Source organism: Bos taurus, chromosome 1, assembly GCF_002263795.3.
Source record: "Bos taurus isolate L1 Dominette 01449 registration number 42190680 breed Hereford chromosome 1, ARS-UCD2.0, whole genome shotgun sequence".
NCBI classification, from domain to species: Eukaryota; Metazoa; Chordata; class Mammalia; order Artiodactyla; family Bovidae; genus Bos; species Bos taurus.
Genome location: NC_037328.1, coordinates 96371502 through 96396045, shown reverse-complemented (window position 1 = coordinate 96396045; position 24544 = coordinate 96371502). Strand labels below are relative to the sequence as shown.

The window sequence follows — 24544 nt, the reverse complement described above, 5'->3', positions numbered from 1 at the left end:
GAAATTGATGTAATGAATTCCTGGTGTATTGCTAGATTGGTATATCAGAATAATTCGCATAACTATGATTTCTTTACTCATTTATTTGAAAATCTGTTTTATCTTGTATTTTTTCTTAGCACCTTTAAATTCTTTTTTGGGACAAGATGATATGACAAGTAAGTCAGTAAATTAAGCATTTATCAAGAGCCAAAGCTTCCTAGGAAGGGAGGCACTTTCCTTTGTCACTCAGGCACTCTCTGCCACTGTCAGAGGCTAGACTGGCCTGGTGGCCACCACCAGCTTGACACCATACAATCAAGTTCTCTATCACCATTACAGAGTCCCACCTGAGTTCAAATATTAAGGATATTTTGCCTCCACTTATCTTCTTTATTCTGATGATGTTCTGATTCTGAAAAGTGAAAGTGAACTCACTCAGTTGTGTCCGACTCTTTGCAACCCCATGGACTGTAGTCTACCAGGCTCCTCCATCCATGGGATTTTCCAGGCAAGAATACTACAGGGGGTTGTGATTTCCTTCTCCAGGAGGTGTTCCCAACCCAGGGATTGAACCCCAGTCTCCTGCATTGTAGGCAGATGCTTTATCATCTGAGCCACCAGGGAAGTCCAAACATTTTAATCAGAAATATCTCAATATGGATGAATTTTCATGAAAAAAGTACTTCCTAGGGCTCTTTCCAGTAAGACAATTCCTTACTTAATTTTTTACATATCTCAGTTAAACTCTTCCCCAATTTTTGTATTTTCATCATAATTTTAGTAAAATTGCCTTCACTGGTTCCAACTGTTTTCTATGCAGATATTATGGCAAAGATATGATACACCAATCAGCTTCTTTGTCTGTATAATCTTTCCAAAGCTTCTGTGGTCACTACTTCTAACAGGTCCAATTTTTCCTGGAACAATTTAAAGATGAAAATTTTATTAAGATTTATCTGTCAATTTTCTTTTTTTTTTTTTTTTCAATTTTCAATCAATAGCAAATTTTACAGTGTAGAGTGTTAACCACTGTCGGTTTTACACTTCATGGAGTATTTTTCTGTGACTATTTCTTCCTGGGTCAATTTTATGAGCCAGAACTGCTTCATTTAATGATAAACTTTAATGTTGATCAGTTTGGGCTGTTTTGAATTTTATTCTACACTAGTTCTACTAGTAATATTCCTTATAGACTAACTAAAGGATGCCAATAATTCTTACTTAGTCAGTCTTCTAAAATGGTGATCAATTCCTCTTAGAACGGCTATTCTATTATGCAGGATTTGTCTGCTGTATTGCAAATTTCTGTATATATCTGCTCATTCAGTGTGTCATGTATTAATGGTCCACACCATTAATTTTTCTGTTAACATGTAGTCTGATATAAGATCATTGCTTTTGATGATGAAAATTCACATAAATTTCTGTATGCTCCAAAGCACCTCTCTCTACATTTATTTTTAAAAGGCAAAGTGCAGCCTGTAGTTCATGTTTCAGGGACTGAAAACATTTTTAAATCGTAGAAGACTTCTCGCTGTGTCTGTCACTGTTGGTCACTTCCTTCTGTCCTTCTTACCCCCACCCCCGGCTGTCCTTTAAATTCTGTCCCTGTACGTTTCTATTATTGCTCCAAGCTCCCAACTCTGCCACGTCAATCTTTATCAACCCCTTAGAAATTCATTCATTCATTTAATGAATGATCTCTTTGACATTCATTCATTTATTTATTTATTTTTTTTTTTGATTTTTTTTTTGACATTCATTTAATGTCTGATCTCTTCATAAGTTCCTCTTAAGATGCTACTGATCCCCAGTACTCTGCTTCACTCTATATAAACTGCTACAATGTTAATGATAGGGAAAATGGAAAACTGTGCAGGAGAGGGGTGGGAGGCTAGAGGAATAACATGGACACCTACTATTTTCTTAATTTTTCTATAAATCAAAAATTGTTCTAAAAATACTTTACTATTAATAAAATAATTTTAAAAAGCAATGGTTTAAAAACACCGAGGCTCAAACAACTATAACAGCTTAGAGTTAAAAAAAGATCCTCTGTTCTAACAATTATTTTTCTGATACAGAGTCTGGGTAGGAACAAGCAGTTGTCTGAATTTCTATAAAGACTGTAAAAAATAAAACACATCAACTAATTAGAAGGAAAACTATAGAAAATTTACTGTAATTAGGCCACATGTCTAGAACAATAATTTCCTCTAATTGGATTTGTCAAAGTGTTCCTGCAGGTATTGATTTAATTCAATTTCAATATACATTAATTGAACACCTGCTACATGAAAGGCCCTCAGTTTGGCACTGGGTAGTAGATATACAAGCTGAAGAAGACACAATCCTGAAACTAAAGAGATTAGCATCTGGAAGAGCATAAAAACATGATGCAGATATTCCAAAGCAAGGCAGGATGTGAGAATGTGGCCATTCCACTGGGGAAGGGCAAGGCATTTGGAAACGAGGAGGTCGGTTTGGCTGCAGCATATGCTGTGTCACGGCCCCAGGAGTGGAAAGAACTCTTTGTTGTAAGGCGTTAGGCAGACAGCACAACCACAGTCACGCTTCTCCAACAGTCCAGAGCCTCAGCACTGGACAGGAAGGCACAGAGGGTGGCAGGTGGGCGGGCGGCAGGGCACAACAATAGCCCCGGGGGTGAACGGGGCCAGATCCATGGCTTTCTAATGAGGATGGGAAAGAGGGGACATGAGACATGGCTTTCATTGTCCAGACTGCATTTTATGAGACTGTACAAAACTCAAGGGCTATGACAGACACAGATGGTCCTAATGATGAAGACTGCACTCCACATGTACATCTAAAGCATGAAATGGTACCTGAGTGAAAGTGAAAGTGAAAATCGCTCAGTCGTGTCCAACTCTTTGTGACCCTATGGACTATACAGTTCATGGAATTCTCCAGGCCAGAATACTGGAGTGGGTAGCATTTCCCTTCTTCAGGGGATCTTCCCAACCCAGGGACTGAACCCAGGTCTCCTGCATTGCAGGTGGCTTCTCTACCAGCTGAGCCATAAGGGAAGCCCACAAGGGAAGATGCTGATATACATGGCTGTCTCTTCGCTTGCTTGGGCTGATGCCGATCAGCTAACATGGTATCATTCCTTCCTTCTTAGCTTATAATGCTTTTATTATTTTCCTGATTATAAAAATAGTGAGTGCTCACCATAAAACTGGCTTCCCTGGTGGCTCAGTGGTAAAGAATTTGCCTGCTAATGAAGGAGACTTGGGTTAGATCCCTGGATCGGGAAGATCTCCTGGAAAAGGAATGGCAACCTACTTGCCTGGGAAATCCCATGGACAGAGGAGCCTGGTGGGCTACAGTCCATGGGGTTGCAAAAGAGTTGGACATGACTAAGTGACTAAATAGCAACAACATCATAAAATTGGGCATATATATGAGAACCCCTTACAGTAGTATGATCCAGTGTATGTGTGCATACTAAGTTGCTTCAGTCATGTCCAACTCTTTTGTGATCCCCATGGACCGTAGCCTATCAGGTTCCTCTGTCCACAGGGTTATTGTGGCAAGAATACTGGAGTAGGTTGCCTTGCCCTCCTCCAGGGGATCTTCCTGACCCAGGGATCGAACCCATGTCTCTTATGTCTCCTGCACTGGCAGGCAGGTTCTTCACCACAGTACCACCTGGGAAGCCCAGCTTAGTCTGGAGGTACCTGCTATTACAATTTCCCCTCACTCATTATTTTCCTAGGCTTGAGGCACTGGGAAATAGTGCAGTTGGTTAGTTACGGAACTCAGTCTTTGTTATGTGCAGTCTTATAGGTTACATCACATACTACTAATATGAAGTCAATATTGTACATAGAAGTCACTGTTTTGCACATCAGTATCTACAGCTGCTTGTTGGAATGGTGGGGCTCCATTTCTGAAAAGCTCTTTAGTGTACACTTCATGGTAGTGAACTGTGTTGCAATAGATTTTAATTTTTTGCTCCCAAAACACACAGTATGAAATGTGAAGGTTTATCTTAAGAGTAGAAAATAAAAGTGATAAGAATGTGAGAAGCAGTCTACCTCAGAAATGTCTTACTCCTGAAGAAACAATGGATTTTTTAATAGTAAGAAGTTTTTTAAACATACAACTTATTCATTCTACAGGAGAACACAGTGTATATATTTTATATTCACAAAAATGTCTATATTTAGCAAATAAAATACACATACACACATCTGTATCCTGTTTTTTCTCTAAGTGTGTTTCACATGTAGTTAACTATTTTAAGTGTTCTTTAATGGACAATCGTGTCAATTTGCCTAAAATTTACCAATTCTTCAAAAGCCCCATTAAGTTTTACCTCCACTACAAGCATTCAATGATAGCCTATTTATTACTTCTGAGGAATACAATAATAAGTTCTCTAAATGCCTTTACCAGTATCTAGTCTGTTTTTCCAAATCACCTTGGTGAAACGATTTCTCTCAAACATGGCACCAACAACATCACTCCCCAGCTCAGGACACCTTCCATGGTTCCCTGCTGGCTACATGACCAAGTGCACACTTCTTGGTCTGGCTTCACTAGTCCAGACCTTTCCCCTTTACACCAGCTGTATTTCCACCAAACTTAACCTTCTGTGCCTTTACTTCAATTCTCCCGCTCGGCCCCTGCACCTTACGTGCCCCCCACCCCCTGCCCCGCCCCACCCCTGCCCAAGCATCCTGCCTGGGATCCTAGTATCACTGCGTTTTCCTTTCCTCCTTGATGATAGTTATTTGTGTACACGTCTTTCCTCTGGATTAGGCTATAAATGCTTTAAAGCCAGGATACACAAGTTCAGTTCAGCGCAGCAATGTGTATCCTGCGCTCCATGAAGTGGCAGGTATACATAGAAGATACCATGCAACACGGATGTCAGCACGGGCTCTACCTCATGGACTAGGCTCTGATAGGTAATCTCTAAAGTGACAAGAGTATGCAGATAGCAGAGGAGGCATAGCGCAGCAGGGTACATCTAGGCAATTTTAGAAAGGTGGGTGTTTCTACCCACAAAGAGATGGGTTTGCCTCTAGAGATATGAGGATAAACACCATTAACAGCCTTACAAAGTATGACAGGAGGCTTAAAAACCCAATGAGATTTAACATCTCTACCAAGGTGGTCCTTGGTTATTCTTCCAACTATTTATACTACTCTGAAGTTTTCCATGTATAATTATGTCTCTTGCCTACTCTTCGTGACCACGTGGACTGTAGGAGCCCACCAGGCTCCTTTGTCCATGGGATTCTCCAGGCAAGAATACTTGAGTGGGTAGCCATTCTCTTCTCCAGGGGATCTTCCCAACCCAGGGACTGAACCTGGGTCTCCTGCATTGCAGGTGGATTCTTAACTGTCTGAGCTACCAGGAAAGCCCCAACTAGAACGTAAACTTTTGGAAAGCAGAATTCATGTACACACTTCTTGAATGTCTCAAAGCCCTCTCAATACTTTGAATATCTCAAAGTATGGGGTCTAACATAGTGGACATTTTATCAACCTTAAATCCACCCTCAGAGTTGTGTGCGCAGTGCTGAAAGGCAATTCAAACATCTGGTAGAAGAATGAATCAACGCTGAGTCAAGACAAAAACTGAAAGGACCAGCATATTTTGCAGGAACGTTCTGGATTAGTGATTTTGCCTCTAGAACAATTTTATTTGCTGTTAAAAAAGCAATTTAAAGTAATCTGTTTCCAAATGTCATATTTTAGAATACTTATGTCTGTCAATAATGGGGTAATCAGCAGTAAAATAACAAGCATGGATTTTTCAGCTACGATAATTGGATTTGTCTTTCAGAACTGCTTGTACATCAGGATTGTTAATCAATGGATGACATTTCCAGCAGACCAGTTGGCCCTGTCTCTCCAGTCTCTGCTGAACAGGACAGTCATCTGTGGCCTGAAATGGCATCTTCTCTACAGGGAATAAATGTGGTGTGATGACCAATGTAGAAGCTGAGCCAAAGAAATGGAAACGAAGAGGAATGAAGGTGGAAAAGTTAGCACCACTCTTTATCAAAGTTATAGCAAACCCGAGCTAGGCGTCTTGTGTTTATTTGAGGGAGGAAACAAGAGACGTATGTGAGTGTGCTTGTATAAATGATTGTTTGAACTGGGCAAGTAAAGGGGAAGGGGAAGGGTTCTTTTGTAAAAGGATCCATTCCAGTGAGAAAAAGGGAGTCCCTCTTCACTAAAAAAAGAGAAGAAGGAAAGACTGCAAATACTAAGGGAAAGCTAGGTAGCTATAGGCATCTAAAAAAGAAGAGTGTATGTGGTGAAGTCAGACAGCAAAAAGGATCACATAAAAGAGACAATGGAGAAGATGAAGTAGAAAATCCTAACAGGAATGTATTTAAGTCAAACTCTTGGAGGTTTCACTGTAGGCTTTTGCTGGGATGCTAACCCATGCTGTCTCCTGCATTCCACCCACCTTCGTGGTGGTGGTGATGGTGAAATATATGACTCATGTTATCAATGTTAACCTTGAAATGTTATTGCCTATAACTCCGCTCTTCAGTTTTAGGGTCTGACTATCAATATCATTTGCCCTGAGATGACAAGCACCAACAGAGCATCAGACAAGGGACAGTCAGCCTCATAACAGCCTAATAAAGTATATGCAATCCTTGAAACACTACATATTCTAAGTTACTATATCTAGGGAGAAGGGGTGAATGTACAACGATGCTCTAAAAAGTATGTTAATCCCCAAAGTCAACTGATCCTGCCAGAGACCCATATTTCACATTTGTCTTCTTGTTTTGGAAACCTAACTCCTCCTGGCCTACAATGAAAAAGCAGGTCTCTTACATCAGTCTGGGTATGTCGCTGACAGCCACCGTCCCATCCTGGGTCTCACTCTCTCCATCTTCCTCCTCTTCATCACTGCTTTCTGACTCCTCACTGGAGGAGGAGTAATCTGTTACCTTCTTCAGTGGGCGGTTTGTTTCTTCAATCCGAAGTTCTCTTAATTCTTTGGCCAATGCCGTCAGATCCTACAAAAGAAAAGTTTGTCCAGCAGATATGACATAAATATGAGCAAAACACTATCTCTTAGCAAGCTTAAGCAACAAGAAAAAAAAAAGAAAAAAAGCTCTCTATAGAACCATTACAAACATAGTTACTGCATGAAACCAAGAAAACAATGTTTGTAGCGTGGAGAGACTAGAAAAGAAAGATGAAATAAATTTAAACTTTGTTTACAACCAATTGCTTGACTAGACTGAGACTGCTGGGTTCTGAATCTGCACATGTATATATGTGTCTGTGTGCTGTGTGTGCACACATATATACAGACTCTGGGTTCATTTTGGGAAGGTGAAGTTGGTCACCCACCCTCAGAGTTAATGGGAAAATACACAAGATGAGAAACAATTTCCCAGTATTTCAGGATCGCTGCCCGAGCCACAGTCATGGCCTCTTCCTCATTATGATTGCTACTGTACCAAAATCTAGCATCAGTCACAGAACAGAGCAATTCCCAAGGTTCCAGCTACTAAATGACTCATTTGGTGTGTCATCATTCCCTGGAGAGCCGAGGCACCATGTCAAAAAATGGCCCACCCCAAAGCCCAGTGCCACTGAAAGTGATAGCCACAGAGCTGAGTTCATCAAGAGGAACAACAAAATAAAACAACAAACAAACAAAAACAAACAGAAAAAGAATTCTTTTCTAGAATGATAGGTGTTTCAGTTTCTTTTGTTTTAAATTGCAGTCAACTGGCAGAAATCCTGGCAAAGAATACAGAAATGAATGTGCAAATGCCAAAAGGAAGAGGTAAAATTTCAGGTTTCCATGAGTATGATGAAACCTTTAGCCTTATGGATGTGATGAGGTGGTATTTAGTCACCAGGCACATGGCAGGCAGTGTGCTGAAGATCTGACTACCTCTTAATTTACATGCTTTCAGAGCAATGCAGAGGGAAGCAGTTCTGCAAAAGCGTGGCCGCTCTATTTACATGGGTTAAACTGCCCTTGGCACACAGCATGCACATCAAGAGAAAGCAATTTGACATCAGTCTTACCATTTCTCCCTATATTAGTGACCCATGTGGGAATCAGAGCATTCAGTGAGAGACAGGGCATTGGGGAGAAAGAAACTCATTTGAAAATACTAAATCCCACAGTTTTCTTAAGGCCATATTCTCTCTTTATTTTAATCCAAAAATGCATCTGTCCAATTTGTCTGATGTAAGGTCAGAGTAATACAGATGATGTAAATAACATCTGATCATCTATCCTAGTAGGTTAGAAGAAAAACTGTGATAAATATGTGTAAGTAAATTATACATATAATTTTATTTTGAGAAGACAACAGATCATCCTGTTTCTTTACTGTTGCCTGTATGTCAGGCATTGATATATTGGTTAAGACTAAGGGCAGAAGATGGTTCATGTTTTTCATGGTCAAAATTTAGGAAGCTAAGTGAAGAATTTATTTCTAATTTCATAAAAATCAAAGGGACAGCAATGACAACTTCAACATTTGCTCTGTAGTCATTTGAATGGAAGCCCTTGGAAAAGGGAAGCTTCTGAAAATTCAAATTGTGCATTTTCCACACCAACATGCTCCCTGGGCTTTTACACACATGCATAGAGCCACGGCCTCACTCAGTGGAAAGATTTATCCCATCCATGAAAATGGAAACAAAATTGTATTAAAAAGACTCAAAAGATGTTTGAATATAGTGTACACCATTAATGAGGAGAAAAATTATGGCATAGAATTTTATGTAAATTTATTATTGGTTTCTTTGGCAATGAGCCAAAATTCAAAACGCTAATATTCAGATTTCAGCTTTTTACCTCTTATTTCCTCTTAACAATTGCCAATGTTTACCAAATTGAGGAGAAATGAAGGGTATTATACCCTTGAGCACACTGAGAAAATACAGTTTAGATATTTGTTAAGGCAATTAATGAAAAAGGACATTGTAATCCTCTAAACCAATAAAATAATAAAAAATTGGATACATTTATTTTGTTCTCTGTTAGGACCCTGTTATGTCTCATCAAAGACTATATCTAGTATTTAAAATGTACTTATTAAAACTTTTTATTGTAACTTAAAGAGAGAATATGGTTTAAAAGAGTTTATTTCTAATGTCAATAATTCTGAATAAAATATAATAATACTAACTTTTATTTATTTAAATTAATAATTCATTTTCCCCATGGGTTGGTTTTCCTTATTGCTGACGTTTCCAAACAAGACAATTAAGATTTTAAAAAATCAAAACTATTTAGAAACATTTAGCTGGTCCAAAGCTCACTGATTTAAAGAAACTCTCAACTGTTAAAATGACCTAAATTTCTCCAAACACTGTATTTAGGAACACTTTAAAGCTCTGACATGCTTTATAATTTCACTTTTAATTAGAGGTTTTTTTTTTTGGTTTCTGTGTTATTAAAATGTTATTTTTCCTGAAGCATTGCAAATAATTGCAATTTCCTTTTAAGTTTAATTGGTAATAGCATGGTGGGTGAGACATATATAAAAATCCCACGGTAACAATAATGGGTAACTCGAAACTAACACTCCAGCCAAAAAAAAATTTAATCTTCCATTGCCCATAGTCTATACGTTTAGTTGAAGATTTGTTCCTTATTCATCTATCCTGGAGAAACTTACAATAGTAAAGTTATAGGAAACAAACATGATCTAAAATTGACACCATTGGGTTCAGATCCATTTTCGTACGTTTTATTTTCTGACAATACCCATTTTCTCCATGTAATGAGTTTTTGTGGTAATTTTTTGCTTGACTGTCACAAGCCTGGAGCTAAAAAGTATTAAAAAAAGAGAAAAAGGGTGCTATTTACTATGAAAATATTTGAGAATATATAACTGAAAAAGAAGGGCAAAAGGGTAAGTTTTCTGACTACAGAGTACAGATAGTTAAGGGGTTGTTACCGAAACATTTCTTTTATGCAACACTTTTTAGAATCAGTTTGGTATAATTTTTCTTTCAAAAAAGTTTACTTAATCTGACAATTATGCATACCCTGCTTTAAAAGGTGCTCTTTTAGGTATCTTTTTTAAAACAATATAGTTTATGAAAATCAGTTCAATTTTTTAAACAATTAAAATACTAGTTAAAAGTTTTAAAGTTGGTCTTTCCTTTAAAATGTACTTATTTTTATTTTTGGCTGTGCTGACTCCTTGTTAGAGCATGCAGGCTCTTTGTTGCCCTGAGGCATGTGGGATCTTAGTTCCCAGGGATAAAACCCACATCCCTTGCACTGGAAGGCAGATTGTCAACGACTGGACCACCAGGGAAGTCTTGGTCTTTTCTTTACATTTTAAAATAATTATTTCATTTTTAGGAAGTGTGAAGATATGACTTGGGGAGGTCACTTGTCGTCAGTATCTTCAACTGGGGAAAAAAAGGTTTGGACACCTGTTATTGTTCCAGTTCTGTCCAATCTATATGTGTGCTCTGCCAATTGTCAGATTTCTACATACTAACGAAAAAAATGCTGGTAAAGCCAGTGTTTGCTTTTGTATCTAATCTTCATGACATCTGTTTAATTGTGCTAAAGTGAAAAGAGTATTTATTTTGGAAGGTGTATTCAATAATCAGACTACTCTGCACAATCTCATACTGCATTAGGAAGGAATGCCAAGTGAATGGACTCTCTCCCAGACTGACTTTTATAAGAACTCAAACCATTAAATTAGCAATAAGAAGCAATTATGTCCTTGGCATTTTCAGAGTGCTCATTTCAATCTTGGGTTATCTACATGGCACATCAGTCACTGGAGACTGGAGAAGCCATATCAAAACCTAGGAATGAAGACAGGGGAGAGAGTTAAGTTTTTTCCATTGCGGCACCATTGACATTTGGGGTGGTAATTCTCTATCGCAGGTTATTTTCCTGTGCGTTGTAGGACGCTTAGCAGCATCTTTCTGCTCCACACACAACATGCCAATAGCACTGCTTCCCATGTCCTTGTGACTTGAGACAATCAAAACTGACTCTCGTGCATACTCAGTTGTGTCCAACTCTTTGCAACCCCAGGTACTGTAGCCCGCCAGGCTCCTCTGTCTATGGGATTTTTCAGACAAGAATACTGGAGTGAGTTGCCATTTCCTCCTCCAGGGAATGTTCCTGATTCAGGGATTTAACCCATGTCTCCTGCACTGGCAGGCAGATTCTTTACTGCTGAGACACCAGGGAAGGTCCCCCAAACTGACTCTAGACTTTGCAAAGGTCTCCTAAGAGGAGGGCAGCTGGGGGATAGTCATTCCTCGCTGAGGACCACCAGGTGATGTAGAACCAAGGAATCCCATATTTCAGTGCTTGGGATCAGCGATACTCAAGGATAGAGTTATAAGAATCACCTTGAGGGCTTTTCCCAATCATCTATCGCTCTAAGATTTTGGTGCACGGCTTACATCCTCTCAATTACTTATCCCTCTTGTTTCCTACCTCTCATCTCTGCCTATGTGCTAGAGTATCTCTGCATCAATGTGCTAGAGTATCCTGAAATAAATAAAGCAATTTTTAAAAGCCCCAAATAGCCTGGGTTAACCAGACGAAATCCATGAGAGTCCTTTCCCTCACGACAGCCACCTCCAAGCCAATTTCTGGACTCCTAAGAGGAAACCTTGAGTTGTGCGCACACACAACTATTTTATTGGTAGCCTGAGCACCAGAACTGTGTGGGAGAAGGTTGATAAAAGCTGTGATGATCCCTGTCCTTCTCACTCTCACGAAGAGGAGGGACAAGGCTGCAGCACAGAGCAATTCAAAACAATTCCCTTTTATCTTTCTATAAATGCACCCACACGCTGTGGACACATGGAGTCTTATTCTTTTGTGAACAGTAATTCTTCACTATGAAAACTTTCTAAGTCACTCTGAATGGTAAGGTGGTCATAATTCTGAAAAAGTGAGGCTTTTTGGTAAAGACCAGACACATAGAAACATGCTTTTCCCACCAAAATAGTCCCATGCCTCAGGCCTTGCCTTTATATAGCATTTCACATTTCAGAAAATGCTCTTGAACACACACGATCTTGCGGGAACCTAAACAATCTTGTGAGTGAGGCAAGGCAGGTGCTTTTATCCCCACTGTACAGATGAGGAAACTGTAACCCAGAGAGTTTGAGATTGGCCCCACCAGTTATTTACTGCGGGAGCCAGAATTTGAACGCAGCTCGTTGACCCCAAAGCCAGTGCTTTTTCCATGTCATTTCACAAAAATGGTGCTCAGCAGAGTTCAGCCTGAAAGCCATAATGCTAGTCTTCATATTTCATGCAATTGGACTCTTTGCAGAAGGCCTGTCTCTTTCAAAACAACTCCACTATGCTGTATTCATGCACGTCTGAAAAAGAGCAGTGAGGCAGTCATCCTTCTTAGCAAGCTACCTAAGATCGGCAAAACCATATATTTTTCTAACGGAAAACTGTCTCCACCGATAAGGAAATAAAGTTACTTAACTGGTCAGGATTCATTAACTAAAGTTGATGTTGCTGCTGATGCTGTAGTTAATGTCCCACAAAATTAATCTAACAATACCCAGTGACTCCTTGTTCACAAATCACACTCTATAAATTTGGACGGCCCTAGAAAAAGATGTCTCTTTTTTCTGTTAGTAAAATCACCATCCCCTAGCCAGGCTGGCGAGTATAGGTGAAGAGCTCAGGATTTGCTACCAGAAGATATTAGAATGAGAAACTGCCAATATCAAAGCGCTAACGCATATCTTCAGCCAGACTGGAACACTTGAAAAGTGACATTTTGGCTTAGGAGGAAGGTCTCTGGAGGTTTAAATGGTGTCAGAGGCATGCAGGCTGGCTTTTGTGGGAGGGATTCTCCTCCCAGCAGATCACTCTGAAGGAATGAAGTTTGAACTGCGATCCGATTGGCCACCTTTCTGAATATCAACCTCAGGAAGTCAGTTTATATTCACATCTTGTAAAAGCATGACCAAGAAAAGATAATACTAACCTCATCTATAGCTTTCTTATAGCTCTGAGATAAGAGGAACCCAATCCAGAAGAATCCACGGGAGGGGAAAAGACCAGAAGAAAGGCAGCAGGTTAAACACAAAATGGGAATGGTTAGTACACAACTAATAAAGGCAAAGGGAAAGGAGAACGTCTACCCAGAACAGTGTCAATTCCATTCATTGCTACCCTCACTGTACTTCCTTATTTTTAAAGATAAAAACAACAAAATATCTTCCCATTCATTTCATAGAAAAGACTCTTGAAAAATTCAGATAAAACAAGTGGATAGTAAGTCATCCCAAATAAATTTCCAACTTTGAAATTTTAGCCTCCAAGCTCTTTTTTATTTCTTTTAGGCTATCTGGGGTCTGATGTGTTACAGCAATGAAGCTAGATTTCAGGTTGTCAGGTCCTCTATGAGATCATGCTTATCAAGTTTTGGTCCAGACAGTACAGTCCCAGAGCAGCAGAAATGTTGCAATATTAATTCATATGGAAAATAATGTGGAGGAAAGGCCAGAATATTTAAGAGAAATCCACAGAAAGTGCCCAAATATTAACTGCTAGTTTCAACATCTCTTTGCCAAAGCTGCTGAGTAGAAATCATGGAATAATAGGAGTTATTTCTCTTCCTGTTATGCTTTCTAACATAGTGCTGCTGCTGCTAAGTTGCTTCAGTCGTGTCCGACTCTGTGTGATCCCATAGGTGGCAGCCCACCAGGCTCCTCTGTCCCTGGGATTCTCCAGGCAAGAATACTGGAGTGGGTTGCCATTTCCTTCTCCAAACATAGTGCTAATGATCAGCAAAATATCCAAAGGTAGAAAAGCAATCCTGAATCAGTTCAGTTCTTTCCTAATCAGGTATGACTTCCTTCCAGATGCTTCTAGCACCTGTTCTTAATAAACTCAACATTCAGAGTCATGAGCGCATCCCCAACTACTTTACCCCGTGGGTTCTCTGGTGAATGAAAAGAGCTCAAAGCTCTTTTGAGAAAAAAGCACTCACAGCTGGGCGACTTGGTCGGGTAATTTCCCTGGATTCTTCTGGTTTCACCTTGGAGGGCTCATGGGGGAGCACAGGTGATCCTTCCGACTTACTGTTGGCTAGAGGAAAGAACAGAGGGCCAAGAAAGATAATGACCATCAGAAGGTGCTGGAGTTCTGTGGTGAGTCATCCTTGAGATGACTCATCGGACACCTCACTCACTCAGACAAATCCTCAAGCACATCTGTGAAAAAACAGTAAATGTTCAGGCAAACAAAATCAGCCATACACATTTAGGCTTGTCACCTGGAAGTCACTAGGAACAATAGGAAAAACTAAAAAAAAAGGAAAAACTAGCAAGCGCCACCATTTACTGAGCATCAGTGTCGTGCCATGGTTAGTGCTAAACACCTTTTAATGTCAATTGTCTCACTGAATCCTTGCTGTAACCCAATGGCGTGACACTGGTTTCCTATTTCACAGTTGAAAACAGAGAAGTAACACAACTAGCCCAAGGTCACACTGAAATTATGGGCAGAGCTGGGATTCTGTCTGATTTTTCAAAGTCCTATTCTCAATTATCATGTTAAACCAGCGTCTGAGTTATTCTATGTTTGAGTTTTTCTTTTACCACTTACCCATCAGGATAAGTGATTTTGATGAAATGCTGTGGAAAAAAAGAAACTTGTTTTACTTGGGGGAATGATTTTTAAATGGGCCAGGGGGAGGGGAGGATGAGTTAGTTGTCTGGGTCCTTTAAGGAAGAAAGAATGAGGTGAGGCAGGGAAGGACAGTTTGGTGATAAAGGGGATGTGCCCTGGAATAGAGCAAGGGTTGGGGGAGGGCTGCTACAGAGTGAAGAGCATCTCTCTGATTTATGAGCTTACAGGTTAGAGAAGAAGCAATCTCAGGTGGGAGATACTCTTTGGTTTGGTTTCAAAGTGGTTTTTCCTGGGTAGGGACACAGCAGGGTAAGACACACTAGCTTTTAACCCAGAAAAACTAGAGGTCAAAGGGAAGAAGTTAAGAATTGAACCTGAACCAGATCAGAGAATTCAAATGATATGCTTAAGTTTGGATTTTCTTTAGCATTTGCTCTAATGAAACATAGTATTTTACATGAACAGAAAAAAAGGTAAGAGAATGGCACTTTTCTAAAGTTAGTAAGTCTATATCTGGATCAAAGCAACAGAAGCCTACACAGTTCTGGGTTGTCATGGATGTCAGAAGATTTTAAGAAGAGGCAGCTGCAGGCCAGTCCCACCCCAGTTCAGAGACACAGCACAGTATGTCTGACATTCACCTTTTCTTTCTTTTTTTTTTTAATTTTATTTTTAAACTTTACATAATTGTATTAGTTTTGCCAAATAGACATACAGTGAGTTTACTTAAAAAAAATTAGGAGGTAAAGAATGATTGTGTCTAATGAAGAGGCTAAGAAAGAATAAAGAACTGGTGCTTTTCATCAGGCAGAGTATTAAGTGTTTTCAAATTGCACTTAAAAAAATCCCAGCCTTCATTACTTGGAAGCAAAATTATCTTCTGAAGAAGGTTTATGCAGAAAGGGTACATTTTGATTAGCTAGAAACAATAGGTTGTCATGTATAATTAGCTGGACACATTAATGTTTTTCACAAGCTTCCTCATTACTGAAATCTAAACAATGAAGGATGACTTGAATTAAATGGTCAGAGAGGTTAATTTTTACCTCACTAATAGGAATAACCAGAAGGGTCAAGTATATTTTTTAAAGTCAAAGATTTTATATCTTCTCTCCAGTGCATATTTATTCTACATTAGCCTTTATTAACGTTTAGTTTGAGAAATACCTTGTATTCTGAACACTGTTGACATAAGGGGAAGAGGATACTTGTGGGTCATGGAACTCGAACTAAGCAATCAAACAGAAATGGAAACTGAGCTGTCTGATGACTACATTTTCAAATGAGACCATCTCATCTCAGTATTCTGCCATCTCCCTGGAGAATTCTGGTATCTGCAATTAGAAAGGATTGGGTCCACACTGATGTCACACACGTGACTGGGGATGGTGGCCCACTGCCCTAAGGAGACTGAAGCCGAGTGGAGTTAAGGGGCTTTTCGGCATCACACAGTGGTGGCCACACCAGGACCAGGAGTCACAGAAGTCAGGAAGTAATCTGATGCCTTGTCCAGAGAAGCCGTCCTGGAAAGGCAGGGGAAAGCTTTACCTCGAACCCGGGTCCGCTCGCTGGATCCTGCTTGTGACCCAGGCTGAGAGCCTCCTTGGGAGCTGGGCTGGGAGCTGGGGGTGCTGGAGCTGGAAGAACTGCCACTGCTCGTCCTCTGCAAGGGGCTCTCCAAGACGGGCTCGGTTCTCCGCAGGTCGGGGTTGCTGTAGGGAAGCGATGCACGGGGCTTACGTTCTCAACAACTGGCCGCTGGTAGACACAAGTGTAGTCCAGTCCCACCCCCCGTACAAAGGGATGAGGACAGTGCCTATGTGACCTTGCATTAAAGGGGTCAATGTTAATGACAGTCATGCTGTCTTCTGTGGAGCTCCTGGCCAGATTCCACATCCGGACAGGATGAATTCTTGACCCAACTCTTGGGTAATCTCACATCAAACATATTAGCTCTGAAATGGTGAATCTTCAAAGGAGGCTGGCTCTGAAACCTCTTTTCCTATGCTCATTGTAAAACAGTAGAGAATATTAAAAGATAAAAACAAGGGAGCAATGCATGCCATCTCTGAATCAAGAGATATTCAACTGTCTTTTACTGGATGACATATTATCTTCTAGTCTTAGGGGAAAAAAAATTATTTATTTTTGCCTGCACTGGGTCTTTGTTGCTGCGTGCGGGCTTTCTCTAGCTGCAGAGCACGGGCTCCAGGGAGAGTGGGCTTCAGTGAGTTGTAGCTCAAAGGTTTAGTTGCCCCGTGGCAAGTGGGATCTTCCCAGACCAGGGCTCAAACTTGTGTCCCCTGTATTGGCAGGCAGATTCTTAACCACTGGACAACCAGGGAAGCCCGCTTCTAGTCTTTTTTCTTTTGAATGTATGGAAGCACACTGTGTATTCAACTTTGCATATTGCTTTTTTCCCCCTTTGACTGCCTTTGAGCAACTTCTAACACTTCTAAAAACAATAATGGCTGCATGCTGCTGCTACTGCTAAGTCACTTCAGTCGTCTCTGACTCTGTGTGACCCCATAGATGGCAGCCCACCAGGCTCCCCCATCCCTGGGATTCTCCAGGCAAGAACACTGGAGTGGGTTGCCATTTCCTTCAGTGAATGAAAGTGAAAAGTGAAAGTGAAGTCGCTCAGTCATGTCTGACTCTTCGAGACCCCATGGACTGTAGCCCGCCGGGCTCCTCTGTCCATGGGATTTTCCAGGCAAGAGTACTGCAGTGGAATGCCATTGCCTTCTCCGAATGGCTGCATAGTAGTCCATTATATAGGTGAATTAGTTCAATCATTCTTTTGTTATTAGGTGCTTCCAACATATTGCTGGGACACATAATACTGAAATAAACATCTAGAGGCAAACAAATATTCACTCACATCTCTCGGGGAATTGGAATTCTTGGGTGGAGGGGCATGAACTGGGGTATGCATGTGCACATATATATGTATGTGAACATATAAACACACAGCAGGTTTTCACCACAGTGTATGAGACTATCCATCTCATTGAATTCTTACCAGTCTTTATTATGAACAGCTAACTAACTTGCAAAAAATTATATTTTGCTGTTTTAATGCAGTTTTTAAAAATTACTGTTGAGGTAGAATAATTTTTATTCACATTTATTTGTTATTCAGAATTCCTCTTCTGTGAATTACCTAAGTTCTCAGCTCACATAGCTAGTGGTATCTTTGCATTTTTAAATTTCTTGCAGGAAATCTTTATATACCTTGGCTATTACCAAAGGGAAGAATGTTTGAAAATAATTATTAAGTGCTAAACCCAAGAACAGTGTTTATCTATTGGCAGGCTAAAAGCCCCCACTGGTTATAAACGCTACTCTATTATTCACTCTCACATCTTTACTACTCCCAAAATAGTGCATTTATTCATTCACTCAGCTGGTCTATACCGGGCACTGGGTCAGACCTTTGAGATACAGTAATGAACAAGATCCAGCTCGTGTCTTCTGCCAGTGTCGCCAGACACACACAGCGGTCTTTGTTCATGCTGTGCCTGCAGTGAGCGCAGGGCAATATGGGAACATGAAGCAGACTCCAAGGCCACTTTTGGTGACCACAGGGGGTGCAGAGGCGAGGAGGCCACTGAGCAGTGGTGGTGGGAGGAGACTGAGAGGATTTTAGGATTTTGTTATAAAAATAAGCAGTATTTTCCAAGTTTCTTCTAAGCTCTTCCTTTCAAATTTATAAGCCATGCTGCTGCTGCTGCTGCTAAGTTGCTTCAGTCGTGTCCGACTCTGTGCGACCCCAGAGACAGCAGCCCACCAGGCTCCCCCGTCCCTGGGATTCTCCAGGCAAGAACACTGGAGTGGGTTGCCATGTCCTTCTCCAACGCATGAAAGTGAAAAGTGAAAGTGAAGTCGCTCAGTCGTGTCCGACTGACTCTTAGCGACCCCATGGACTGCAGCCTACCAGGCTCCTCCATCCATGGGATTTTCCAGGCAAGAGTACTGGAGTGGGCTGCCATTGCCTTCTCCGTTATAAGCCATAGACCTCTCCATTTTTTCCTCTAGACTTCTGTACTGCTGGGCCTAAGTGGTAATTTAGTGAGATCTGAAATTCAAAGATCCTATCCACTGCCATCCACCTGCCAAGGGAGAAACATAGGCTCCTCCACGATTTCATTGTCTTCAGTTCCCCAAACAGAATTTCACTAACAGAGTCGTCATGGTGCTATTATTTTCATGCAGTGAGCTATCACATTAAAATGTAATACTATGCTTTCATTTTTCTCTGCCCATTTTAAGAATATCAAGTGGGAACCAGGCACTCTGTGCTGTGTTGGGTGTCAGATGCTTCACATGTAAATGTGAAAATAATATGGCCCCCTCCCTTGAGACACTTGCAGTTTGGCCCGTGAAAATCTGGCCACAAAATAGCATTGTTATGGCAGCAACTAAACCAAATAATTTCTTTCTGAAAACAAAAATATTTGGCTGAATTACAAAAATCCTTAAACATTGGGTTAGTGGAAGAGATGGCTGGTGATTCTGGAAAATGTAAACATATCATCATGATTTATTAATTTTGATAATATAAATGTAGATTTTTATAACAATATTCACCTTTCAATTTTTTTACAGTAAAGGGGTGGCTAAGTCAACCCAGCAGTAAAAATTGACTGCAGGAAAAAGTGTCGGTAAACTTCAGGAAAACTTTCAAAATTCTTGGTATTTTTATGGCACTCCTTTGGGTAGTAATTAGCATTTAATTGATTGAGATAGATTTGGATCCATAAGAGAAAAAACTTCCCTCCTATTTGGAGAATATCTAATTATTATCTAGATAATAATTAGATATTATTAGATTATCCATAATAATATTTAGATATCTAAATATCTATAGTATATCTAATATAATATTCTAAGTAGAATAGCACGATAAATGAATGCTAATTCTGCAACATCTCACATTTCCAATATTTAATTTTTTCCAAAAAATAATCCTATTTAAATTCCTAAATAATAACTTCTTCCCTACTGTTCTCTTTTCATTAAACAGTAGTGGTCAGGAATTATTTATGTATAATTAATAAATTCTAAAAAAATTTTTTTTAATTACACATTAAGGATAAGGTTTCTTGGTGGCTGTTCTCATTTTGTAGAGATGTAATGTTCTCTGTATGACAAAAAAAACAACTATTGAGAGAATGGAGTTCTATGAGCTCCGAGGACTTTGCCTGGTTGTTGCCGTGTGGTAGCAGGATCCAGCTCTTTGCTCGAATGCAGTACTTCTTTGATCATTTAGCCAAAACCTTTCCTTAAACACCTGCCTTTGTGAGACCATGAGGGATGGAGGAGAGCCGAGGTCACAGGACAGACAGTCAAGTTACAACATAATCGTAGCAATGAGACATGCAGTGGAGCCCACAGCCAGCAAGGCAAAACTCTACACGCTGTGCGAGCATCTGTAAACGGTAGCAGCATCTGGGGAATGCAGTGTAATGCAGCCTGGAGTGGTTGGTGCTGGTGTTGGGAAAGAGAAAGGACTTGATTAAACTTCAGAGGGGTGAGCAGCGAGGCTAGGGGAACAGTCTGAGCAAAGACACAGACCTGGGTTTTCCTGGGGCTCCTTGGTATAAAGATGACACCATCCTGGCTGAGTACCAAGTCTGTGTAGGAAACCCTGCGATAGGAAGCTTCTATAGCAATTCTCTTAAAGCCAGGCAGAAAACACGGGCCTCCCAGGGCCGGCTTATGAATGACTGGTCAGGACAGAGGCAGGCTGACCAGGGAGGAGGTTGTGGCCACGTTAGATGATAAAACCTGGGCCAGGGCTGTCCTGGGATGACAGAGGTGCCAGGGCATCAGCAGAACCAGCTGGAATGAGCCTGCGTCTCTGACTGGGGCTCAGGCCTCTTTTGGTGTGAAGCCAATTGGATCCCATGAGCATTAAACCCCTGATCTGGGCTTCATTAGCACAAGTCTATTCCCCCCATCCCCCCACTGGAGCTAACCAGTGTGGGTACTGATCTTAATAGGTTGCTATTTTTGCTGCTGGAGTCTGAAAGAAGTGTTTAGTTTCTATGTAATCACACATAGAAATAGGGAAAATTTTTAAATGCCTTTTCTACCTCATTTATTTTTTTTGGTAAAATATGAGTGTTTTGAGAAAATGTCACACTGCCATGTTCCTCTCTTCCTTACTATGGTGCCACCTGATCCGGCCTTGGGGCCAAGGTGCCTGAGATAAATGCTCTTAGAGGGGATCAATTTCAGAACAATTCCATGAAATAATAGATTTCCTGTGTTTTTATGTATTAACCAATCCTATTCAGATCCAAATATGTAAAAACTTGAAAACATTCATATAGATTTCTTTAAATGCTAACTTTTGGTTCAGACATTTGACATACTGCAGACAATGCTGTTTGGTTTATAAAACACACAGTAAAAAGAAAATTATTCCATTTACTTGAATCACATTAAAAAGTCTAAACAGAAAATTAAGATTACAAAGTGATTTCTTGATGGGCCAAGTCTATAATTAACTGGCTGCCTGCCCACATTCTTTTTCCTTTGTTCTCTGATGACACAGCCAATGAGAACAAACCAGCCATAAGCAGGTAGGTTTGGGATAGGCCAGAGAATCATTTTTTTTGAAATTAAGCATTCAGTCATTCGGTTTTGACTGGGTATTATTGGATTAATTAAAAAATTTTCATACTCTGAATGTATCCGCTTAATCAAATTTTAATTTGTTTTAAAAGAACACATGAATCAAAGTTAAATGTTAAAATGCATGGGAGGTTTTAAAACAGAAATTTAAAAAATGAACAAATCAAATCATAATTTAAACTCACCAGTTCACCTTGACAGTATAAGGCATTTGGGAATCCATACGGTATTGCAAAGGACAAAAATATTTAAAAGCAACCTTTTTGTGGCTTTATGAATGGGCAGTTATCTGACAAATGGTACCAAAAAATCTATAAGGACTTTATTAGAACCAGTAGAAAATAGGACAATCTCTGTCTTATCACAGTAATCCCCCCACCCCTCACCACTGGTGAATCACATCATTAGCAAAGATGATGGAAACAAAAGCTTCAAAAGTGCTGTATTTGCAACAGCCGGGACATGGAAGCAACCTAAATGTCCATCAACAGATGAACAGGTAAAGAAGATATGGACATATATACAAGGGAATATGACTCAGCTATAAACAGGAACAAAATTGGATCATCTGTACTGATGTGGATGGACCTAGAGTCTGTTATACAAAGTGAACTAAGTCAAAAAGAGAAAAAAAAATATTGTATATTAACATGTATGTATGCAATCTAGAGAAATGGTGCAGGTGAAACTATTTCAGGGTAGGAAGAGAGATGCAGATGTAGAGGATGGACATGTCATGTGGACATGGGGGAGGGAAGAAGGAAGGGTGGGCTGAAATAAGGAGTAGCACTAAAATATAGACACTACCATGTGTAAAACACATAGCCAGTAAGAAGCAGCTCCGTGGTCTGTGATGACGGACAGGGGAGGGAGGGAGGTGACATATGTACACATATAGCCGATTCATACTGTTGCACAGCAGAAACTAACACAACATTGTAAAGCAATTCTCCTCCAATTGTGCACTGGGCTTTTCCCTCTTGAGAGGCTGTCCTGCAATCCCCAAACAGTCAAGAAGCTGGGGATGAAAAACCCCAAGAAGGTACAGCTGACCCGTCACTGCAGTGCAGCTGCGTAAGCCAGCTCAGGTGAGACCAGCAGGACAATGTTGAAGTCAAGCCATAGAATGGTGAGAAATCATAAATAGTTACTGTTTCAAGCCACCACATCTTGGCATGTTTTATTATACAACAGAGGTGAACTAAAGCCATCTCTAGCACAATAAATACACCAAATCCCGAAACGTTTCAAAATGCAATTCAATCTAGAGCTGCAGAGTCTGTGTCACATCTTTAAGGGCTGGTCACTTAGAGATATGTAATAGAAAGAAGCAGGATTGTTCTACATGGCAGAGATGGGGATTCTCCATCCCCCCTCCCCCGCAATGCTTTTGATTTTCATTGCAGGTAAATAATTATTACCGCTAAGTTCATTTCCTCCCTACCTTCTCTGTAAGCAGAAAAATGTTAGCTGTATTCACAAGATCTCCTTTCTTTGGACAAAATACAATGTTTAAGAAGTTCCAAGGGAAAAGCACATGTTTTGCAAGCCACTGACCATTTATTGGGCTTCCCTGGTGGCTCAGCAGGTAAAGAATGCACCTGCAATGCAGGGGACTTGGGTTTGATCCCTGGGTCGGGAAGATCCCCTGTTGGAGGGCATGGCAACCCATTCCAGTATTCTTGCCTGGAGAATCCCATGGACAGAGGAGACTGGCAGGCTCTAGTTCATGGGGTCGCAAAGAGCTGGACACAACTGAAGCGACTGAGCATGCATGCATGACAATTTATCAGTTATTTTGGAGCCTTAATGTCATTGAATTAGTATTTCAGAGGGAACAAAGGACTGCTTTTTATTTGACTAGAGAAAGACAATTCTCTTTCTTTTGGGTTGATAGAGGGAAAAAGACTTAAAGTTGAAATGATGCTTGATGTACGGAAACTAAAATTCTAAACGACTTATCTCATGAACACAGCCTAGAAGGCAGAGTTCAAAGGAGCAAGAAGCCCTGATAACTGGAGGCTTATTATCGCTTGGAGAGGAGGCCTGGTAAAGTTCAGGCTGGCAATCCAGCCTCACATTCCTTTCGCTCCCTGGTCACAGTCCACACCAGGTGTGCTCAGTCCTGCTCACAACACCAGCTCAGCGTGAACCTGACAAGCTGCTGGACAAAAATGGCTCATTCAGAGCTTCTGCAACTGGCAACTCCACTCAGAATGCGCTAGCTTCTTTGCCCTCCAGAGATGAATGATCTTAGTACGGTTCTGTCTTATTTACAGACTGACCCCTTCCTAAGGCTTTTCATAGCATTCCATATTTTAGGATCTGTACAAATAGTCATAACCTTCATTTCCAGTCTCTCTTTCTCTTTGACTAGCAAGAGACTGTCCTCTTATGAACACAATGAAGAATAAAACAGTACCCCTAAGTTCCTTTTTATAGTCTCAACAGAGGCCATTTGCTATTTCAGCTGATCCTAAAAAGGAGTGTACTCGTGAAACATGTGAGGGGAGTTTGATGAACGACAGCACCAAACAGCATCTGTTACCCCATAAAATCTGCTCTGATACTGTAAGGATATTGTTTATTTTCCAGCTTCTCTTCAGATCTCTACACCCACCAGTAGGTGGATGCAACTTCCTGATTGTAGGAATATACACGGTTGGTAAAAAATTCCAGAAGAGCGAAGAGCAACAGTGGGAGCATCACTGTATTTCAGTGATACTCCATAATGCCAGAGATGACTTCCTCGTGAGAACTAGTCCTTCTGCAATTTGCCAAACTAGGACAGCTCTGCAGCTGGTCACTATAGCATTTCTTTGCCGATCATTTTCTTTCTTTCTTTCTTTTTGGCTGTGTTGGGTCCTCATTGCTTTGCCGGGGCTCTTTCTAGTTGCGGTGAGCACGGGCTTCCCACTGTGGTAGCTTCTCTTGTTGTGGAGCGTGGGGTCCAGGCCTGCAGGCTTCCACAGTTGTGGCTCACAGTCTCTAGAACACAGGCTCCGTAGTTGTGGTGCATGGGCTTAGGTGCCCCAAGGCATGTGGAATCTTTCCAGACCAGGTATGGCATTGAACCTGGGTCCCCTGCATTGGCAGGCTGATTCTTAACCACTGTACCACCAGGGAAGTTCTCTTTGCTAGTTACTTTCTACTGTCTCAATAGTCCTCAGGGCACATTTCTTTCTTTTTAAAAAATTTATTATTATTATTTTTTAATATAAATTTATTTAAGTGGAGGCTAATTACTTTACAATATTGTGGTGGTTTTGCCATACATGGATCCACCAC

General features: G+C 40.6%; 1 protein-coding gene across 9 annotated transcripts in view; it reads right to left on the bottom strand.

Moving 5' to 3' along the window:
• The window catches only part of TNIK (TRAF2 and NCK interacting kinase), a 407483-nt gene that overhangs the window by 33353 nt on the left and 349586 nt on the right, over nucleotides 1-24544 (bottom strand). For 6 of the 9 annotated variants that reach the window (XM_059888605.1, XM_002684922.6, XM_059888630.1 and 3 more), the window contains 4 exons: nucleotides 16163-16326; nucleotides 13974-14071; nucleotides 12966-12989; nucleotides 6817-7001 (listed from right to left, as the gene is read on the bottom strand). In XM_059888605.1, coding sequence (XP_059744588.1) covers nucleotides 6817-7001; nucleotides 12966-12989; nucleotides 13974-14071; nucleotides 16163-16326 — 471 coding nt within the window. The remainder of the gene's footprint in view (nucleotides 1-6816; nucleotides 7002-12965; nucleotides 12990-13973; nucleotides 14072-16162; nucleotides 16327-24544) is intronic. The other 3 variants (XM_059888608.1, XM_003585674.5, XM_003585675.5) reach the window with 1 other exon arrangement.